General features: G+C 39.8%; 1 protein-coding gene and 1 pseudogene across 1 annotated transcript; one reads left to right on the top strand and one right to left on the bottom strand.

Moving 5' to 3' along the window:
* Nucleotides 1-503: 503 nt before the first annotated feature.
* On the bottom strand, nucleotides 504-2582 carry LOC132295355 (serine carboxypeptidase-like 50; annotated as a pseudogene).
* On the top strand, nucleotides 2545-5187 carry LOC132296449 ((S)-8-oxocitronellyl enol synthase CYC2-like). Its single transcript, XM_059794652.1, has 3 exons — nucleotides 2545-2692; nucleotides 4236-4300; nucleotides 4540-5187. The coding sequence occupies exons 1-3, from the start codon at nucleotides 2545-2547 to the stop codon at nucleotides 5185-5187; spliced, it is 861 nt and encodes a 286-aa protein (XP_059650635.1).
* The last annotated feature ends 3315 nt before the right edge of the window (nucleotides 5188-8502 follow it).

Raw genomic sequence — 8502 nt, 5'->3', positions numbered from 1 at the left:
AGTTGTCAAGAAATATGCTGAAAAGTTGCTGGAAAGTTGCTAACTTTTAGCAACTCCTTTCCTTAAGTTAGGCTGAAACCTTCCCTTAAATGGCTGGAAGACCATTCATAACTTTTGCCCAAATTATCCCTCACGTGACGGCCTCTCCTTTGAATTCCTTATTCCTTTGCAACGAAATTCCTATTTCATAGGAATTTCATTCCAACTAAATCTCTTCTATCCAAACTGAAATAATATATTTGAATTAACTCAAATATTAATTACCAAATTTCAGCAACAACCTTATTGGATAAGGTGGCTAAATTTCTAGATTTTCTCCTCTTGTTTCTCAATTGGCCGACTTTTCTTGAAACCATACTAAACAAGTGTCGGCCCATCGCTGGTCCACGTCACCGCTGAGGTGGCTGCCAAGTTTTGGTGCGAACACATACATATCAACTGATGCTAAGATTAGCCCAAATCCTCAAAGTGTAAAACACATTGTTGACACCAAAGTAGCTTCATTTTCTTTTTTGCAGTGAGTATATCAGTTCTTGCAATAGCAGCAGATGCAGAGAACAAATAAACGAAGACAAAATTACCAACAATCATAAACATTGTCTCAGAGAGACTCCCTAAAACGAGATAGGAAATATGGATGGAAGACTTGAATCTGTTATCAGACAGAAACATATTCCTATTGAGATGGATTTGATTTTCGCGATTTCCGGGACATTTTTGATGCCTGTTAAGATTTACATCGAGTCTCCTGCCAATGAAAAGTGAGAAAAGAATGCTAAGAAAGTGGTTTATCAGCATGGATGATGAAGAGAAACAGACAGAATTGTGTGAACTGTCACCACTTCTAAAATCATAATGAATCTGGTTTTCGCAATCATAAAAGTGAAAAAATAAAATAAAAAATGAATGCTATGAAAGCAATTTATCATGGTGGATGATAAATGGAAGCAGACTGAATCTTCCTAAGCAATTCCATTTCCAGTTACTAAAAGCGAAAGTTCATTACCTCCACTTTTTCTTGGCCTGCCCATGACTTAAAATTGCTAACAAGTTAAAACAAGAAGAAGAACAAATACAAGAAGTAGTCAAATTTCAACGTGCACCGTGGAATTTTGCAGACGGATTCCCAATCTGTTCACCAGCAAACAATCCTCTCTCCAGAACCCAATCTTCTATCATTGCCTGAGAATTGACCGCCTGGTCGGTAGGCACAAGATGTCCAGCTCCCAAGACCACAACATGGCTCAAGCTCCCCCATTTCTGCACATACCCAGCAAGCAATCCATTCACTTTCCATACCTTTCGCTCGGCTTCCTTAAACTTCCCAATTCCCTCCCATTTCATTTTCTTCACCCAAGCCTCAGTCGACACCACACCATCTGTCAAATCACAATGCCCTTGGTACAACAACACCTTACTGTTCCTGACCAAAAACTCCACCATGTATTTCACACTCTTCATCACATCTTCATGCAATGCCGCCCCTACGACATCACTGCATTCCTCGTATACCATCGATGTGTTGACCCCCAAGGCCTTCTTCACCTCCACATTGGCCAAAAATTTGCTGACTATACTAGTTTCATAAGGAACAAGCCTTCTGAAGTCGAACAAAGTGGCCAGTCCTGTCATGTTTTGCAACATATTCAACATTCTGTTTTTTGCATTTCTTGCCACACTCCAATTACCCATTTTGGTCAGTTTAACAGCTTCATTTTGAAGTTCCTCCAACTGGGTCTTCTGCTTCTGATTGATCAATCCAGAAAAGTAAGCATTCACAGCATGAGTGGGCACTTGTGTCACCGGGTCAGTCAATCCGTTCCCTATGGCGACACCGGCCAAATTCACCTACTTCAATGCCGGCAATTGTGCGTTCTTCTTTAGAATGTAGTACCCAATTGCCGGAACATATTTTCCGGCATAACTCTCTCCGGTAATGTATATCGGACGCAGTTTGAACGATGGGTCTAAGGCGACAAACGACGTGATCGCGGTGAAAAGATGCTTGGCAACACCGTGTTGGTCTCTTGGGATTTCTTCAGGTGTCGATGCGATGCTAAAACCGGTCCCAATTGGATTATCAAGGAAAAGGAGGCCGAACAATCGGTTCCAAGAGCCCGAATTGGGTTCAAGCGCAAGGTGTTCGACGTTTTGCTTGTAAGAAGAGAGACGCCACGGGCCGAGCCCGTAGAAGTTGCCTAGCATGGAGGAGCAGCCAGGGCCTCCTTGGAGCCAAATGAGAAGTGGGGTTTTAGAGAGAGGTGAATTGGGCGTTTGGGCTTCATAGAAGGTGTAGAAAATGGCTGAACCGGTTGTCGAATTGACCGGGAGGTAACCGGAATTTGTGGGGAGGGCATCTTGGGGGAGGAGGGGGGTTGAAGTGGCTGATGATATGGTTGGGAAGTGGTGGTGGTGGTGGTGGTGGTGGAGGACGGAGAGGAAGAGGAGGAGCTTGAGGCAGTAGATGGGTGGCGTTGACTCCATTCCAGTGTTGGGGTGAAGGAACAAATGATATGGTTTAACACCTTGTAATTGGCTAAGTTCATGGTAGTTTATGGTAGTATTATTATTGACAAAGAATCTTGGGGTCGGACTTTTTTGAACGGCATGAAAAAGAGACGCTATCATGTGGAGGAGAAATCCAAGGGGTGTCACATCTTGGAGGTTGAAGTGAGGAGGAGTACAGTGAACAGTAAACAAAATTTTAAAAAATCCTACACGCGCATCCACGCTAGGTGATTCCAATCTCACCTATAGGGTGAATGAGTTTCATACCATATGTTTATTTATTTTTTATTTATAATGTTTCTTAATTAATTTATCTTTTTATTAAAGAAAATTGTATTTTCTTTCTAACTCTTCCCTAAATTATATAATTTAGGTTTTTAAATTAGAATTTTAGCACACACAAACACACTAAATTCACGCTCCGATCAACAATAGCCCTAGTGTAACAAGGATCATTTGTTCCACATTGGATTAAGATAAAAAAGAAAATGATTGGGTATAAATGGGTGGGTATGCAACACTATTTAATAATTTGAACTTTTGGATAAATAGGCAAGCGTCCACCCATTACAGTTGGTATCAGAGGCAGATCCAATCTTTGATTCGATGCCACACCAAGCGTCCCGCCCGGAGGGCGTCCGGGTTTACAGCCTGGATAGGTAGTGTGACCCTCGTTAACAAGGGTCATTTGTCCTACATCGAATTCGGATGGGAAAGTATTTTGGTATAAATGGGTGGGTATGTAGCACTACCCAATAGTTTGAGTTTTTGAATAAATGGGCAAGCGCTCATCCGTTATACCTAGACACTAACTTTTTTATAGAACGATAAAAAGCACATGCAAATGCACGTGGTTAAAAATCATTGTGAAAAAAATGACTTGACTAATATTGTGGATCATTTAATCTTACAAATCATAAATAATAAAAATGAATTCATAACATACCTAAAAAAAAATTAATATCACAATTAATTTTAAAGAAAATTTCTCCACAGACCCATTTTGTTACTTTGAAAACTTAATTGAACCTTAACCATCTATTTTGAAAAGTAAAAGAGATACCATTGGGTCACAAAGTCCTCGTGGATACCAACTAATATGTGAAGTATTAATCAATTTAGATGAAAAAAATAATAATAAAAGAACAAAATATTTTATCTATAGAAGTAAGACTTTAAAAACAAGACCAATCCTAGAAGCATAGTATATACTCTTTATGATAGTATAAACTCTTTATGATAGATTTCCAAAACCTAAATTAATATCCAATAATGCAATATTTTTATATTTAAATCAAGAAAAAAAAAATCATGATTTTCATCTAAACCTTTATTGGTCAAACATTTAGGTTAAACGGGACATTGCATGGATACTTACCCCAAACCTGTATTAGAAAGCGACTAAACGCGGCTGCTCAATGAAATTGTGATATATTGAACGCTCTCTAAAAGGTGGGGGGTTTCGATCTCCTTTTCGGTTCGGATAAGTGATTTGTCTGTATATATATATATATATATATATATATATATATATATATATATATATATATATATATGGGGTAAGTGTAATAAACACCTGAAGTATACCTTTCATAGTACTTTTACCCCTATTTAAAAAGGTATGCAAAAAACACCCCTATTCTTTTCAATTTGTGCGAAAATACCCCTCAAATAATATAATTCCCATTTTACTTTTTTACTCTTCCAAAAATATCCCTACCAAACAGATCTTGCTGATGCCAAGGTCACAGAGGTGGAGGTTGTAGACGGTCGAGAAGAGGCTGCCAGAGAGGTATGTGTTCACAAGGTTGATGGCGTTTTGGAGCTTGTGGTCGGGGAAGAAGAAGAAGGACGTGGGATTCTCAAATTGCTGTGGAGTGCCGCACCTGGAAGCACAACTAATAAACCCAAACAAATTCGACTCAGCCATCGTCTCGCCAATATTATTTTTCATACTAACAAATCCAATATTGTTTTTCATACTAACAAATCGATCTAATCAATTACCACATTCCAATCATATAATTACAGAAGAAATTAGAAGACAACGATGCGACACTAGGGTACCAAAGCGTTGGTCTAATCATGGACGTGATCGGCATCGTTGGCAATAGCCTCGCCGAGATCCTCCCCTTCTCTGAAACCCCTGGCAACCCATGGAAGGTCTACGGTATCACCCGCCGCCTACGCCCGTCTTGGAACGCCAATCACCCCGTCGAATATATCCAGTGTGATGTCTCGGACCCCGAAGAAACCCAATCTAAGCTCTCAACCCTCCAAGACATCACTCACATCTTCTATGTAACTTGGGCCAATCAATCCACTGAAATCGAAAGTTGCGAAGTGAATAGAAAAATGTTGAGAAATGTGCTCAATGCAAGGATACCTAATTCCCCAAATTTGCAGCACATTTGCCTTCAAAGGGGTCGAAAGCGTTACGCGGGTCCGTTTGAACTGTGGGGCAATTTTCAACCCCATGACCCTCCATTTCATGAGGATCTTCCTAGGCTAGATGCACCCAATTTTTACTATACCCTTGAAGATATTTTGTGGGAAGATGATGGGAAGAAGGAGGGCTTATCGTGGATGGTTCATCGTCCCAGGGATATATTTGGCGCCATACGTCTCACCATGCTCAACGAGTTCTCCATCCCGCTGAGCTCATTGACCGAAAAGTGACTCACTATGTAACTCTCTATATGCTCGATGAGTTCTCCATCCCGCCGGCTCTACCGAGACCTATTATATATATGCCTCTGTATATATGTATCTGTATATATATATATTTTGTAAATTTATAATAAATTGAGGGATATTTTAGTCATTTCATAAAATATTTTTATATATATATATTATATAAAATTTGTTGCTAAGGGTATTTTAGTCCAATTTTTATAAATAGGACCTATTTGCACAAATATCATAGTTTATGAGTGTTTTTTGAGCGGGAGGGGTGCAATATGCACTGTAAGCATACTATAAGGATGTTTTTTACACTTAACCCATATATATATATATATACACACACACACACACACACACACATTAATGAATGCAATATGATGCATGTGATGTTTTGGAGTGCATTTACAATGTGATTTGATGATGTATGCGAAGGTATGCATATGCAGAATACATATATTGATAACTTTAGGGCCCACGAAATCCGAATGCCCAAATTCTTTTGTGGACTCAGTGGCCTAAAACTGTGGATCCGAAATAAAGCTTCGTTGTATTTCATGAGTCATGCATCACTCCGAATCTCCAATCACCCTCTTCGGCTATTGACCTTGCGATCGGCTTGTTCGGTTCCACCTCCACTCTCAACTCAGCTCTCTTCAGGTACTCTCTCTCCCCCCTCTGTAACGACCCTGGTCTTTAGGCCAGCGTGTCCTGTGATGAATCGAAGGTTGACCCGATAACGGATCCGAATGCGGAAGCGAAAATAGAAAACAAGAATCTAAGAAGTCAAAGTGACCTTCCATGAGGTCGTGGAACTCAATAAGAACTAATGCGGGAATGAATGATCAGAAAAAGACCGAACAGGGCCCCAAGGGCAAAATGGTCATTTCTGAAAACTGTAGATTCGGGTGCCACCGTGCATACCGCTGGAAGGAAAACGAAAAACTAATCAAGATGGACTCAAGAATCGCATGATTCGGAGTCCAGACGAAGGAGAAACGGCATGACGAATAAAAACGATTACTTAAGGCAAAAAGGGTAAACTGGTAATTATTCAGGAAGAACCGGGTACAACTGAGCACACCGTTGGAAAGACAACGAAAAATTAGTCAAGTTCAAAAAAAAATTCACTTGAATCGGAGTCTGGACGAAGGAGAAAAGCCCAAAAGAAGAATTGACGTCGCGGCGGCCCGACGAGGGGCCATGACAGCCCCATGCGCACGCCCATGCGCGCGCCCATGCACGCCGCGCGCGCGTTTAGTGCACCATGGCTGGCAGCAGCAGCCCAAAAGCTGCTATGGGGTTATTTTCCAGAAAAATCTAGATCAGAGGCTGAATTTGGAGGCCTAGATGAATTTTTTTGCAAAAACACAAAGAAGAAACCCCCCTCAAAATCGAGTTTTCTACGTGACTCGCAAGGAAAATCGAAAAAAAATCACTATGAAATGCCCAAAATGCCCTCCCAAGAAAACTGGTCCAGAGGGTCCAAAAAGCTGCTAAATTTAAAAACTGAGAGCTGAACTTCGGATACGATTTCCGATGCCAAGATGACATTTTCTGGAAAAACACGGAAAAGAAACCCTCCCTAAAATCATGTTTTCTATTCGACCATGTTGAAAGAAGAAAATAAAACCATCGTGAAAAGTCCATAATGCCCCTAGATCAGAATATGCAAAAAAAATGCGAAATGAATTCATAAGAGGCTCAAAACACAAACGATAAGGTTTTGCCCGGAAACGACCATGCACGTAAATGTAACTTACTTATTTGGATGTGCTACAATGGTCCACGACTTAAATATACCACCGATACAAAATTCAACCCCCCAACGGGCAAAAAGGCAAAAATGAAACTTGGAATGAAAACTCGGAATCCAAAAGTACAAAACGGGGTCAAATGACCGTTTGGCCCTTGGCCACACTTCAAACATGATTTATAAGACCCTATGAAAGAATGAAAATGGAATTCTCACACCCGATGCAACCACGGTAAAGCAATGACTTGCGATTTTTTAAGATTTTCACAATATTTCATGAAGTTAAAAAGTTGTATAGAATACAATACACATGTAATTGGCCTCCGGCCTCATCTCATACATGTCAAATACATTGAAAGGAGTGCAATTATGTACACATTACATACATGGAATCAAGGAATACAAATTTTACATATAAGTCTACAAAATAACATTTCATGCTAACATTTGCATGAAATGGGAACTTGAAAGCTGCATCCAAGGAATGCTAGGCGTCACGAACCAAGTCTTCGTACCTGAAATATGCCCTAGTAACGTAGGGGTGAGTAACATAAAGCTACTCGTAGGAGATGAGTATGCATCGACCTTGCATTTTACAAATTTATCACCTTAAGGTGAAACATGTTAAAGGGGCTCATGCCACCTAACGTCTATGTCCAAGTGAGACTCGGGGAGCATCCTAAGCTACCTTAGAGTCTAAGCAACAAGAATCATGATATACATACGTGTATGAAATGAATCATGGTTGGGATAATCCAAAGAACACGACAAGAAGAACGCTTGAACATAGATTAACATGAATTGCATTTTCAATACAATTGAACTAGGTCTAGAGTAATCCATACAACATGACAAAAGCATATTTGAGTACAAGTTAACAAGAATCACATTATCCATGCAATTCAACAACAAAAGAGCATGTTATACAATGCAACAAGGTTTAAGTTCTCAAAGCCATCATCTTAGAATCTAAAGCACAAAATAACAATAGTGGTTCATGCTACCTAACGTCTATGTTATAAATGAAATAATAGGATCAATCCTAAGCTTTATTAGAACGTCAAAACACGATTTTCAATATCGATGCAATTTAACCAGCATTGGAACTTCCAATACAACGCATAAAGCACAATTTCGCAAAGTTAACATCCTGTAACTTAAAATGGAACGACAAATAAGAAACAACAAATTACAACATCATCTAGTTATCAACTTAAAAATGAAATGCGAAATCAAACAAAGTGGATACTCGGACGTCACGCCGGATCAAACCGACAACATAGTTACTTTAGGGTTACTAGCCCATGGGTAACCTCCCTACGTGCGCACTAGACCATATAGAGGGACTATCCCCCGTACTAGAACCACGTCCTAGCCATAGTCAAACAACGACATCCCCAAGTTTCCAAAATCAACAAGTTGTGCAACAACGCATATATCAACAGGAATATGCAAGATAATCAACTATCTACCAAGCACAACCAAATTTGGAAACCTATACAATACATGCTCTAAGTCCATAACTAATATGATGTGATGAATGTTGAATCTTCAGT

The sequence above is a fragment of the Cornus florida genome, unplaced genomic scaffold, assembly GCF_030987335.1.
Source record: "Cornus florida cultivar Cherokee Brave unplaced genomic scaffold, ASM3098733v1 CherokeeBrave_3.0.0_Hap2_Chr02, whole genome shotgun sequence".
In the NCBI taxonomy this organism is placed as follows: domain Eukaryota; kingdom Viridiplantae; phylum Streptophyta; class Magnoliopsida; order Cornales; family Cornaceae; genus Cornus; species Cornus florida.
This window is presented reverse-complemented; position numbering and strand designations above follow the sequence as displayed.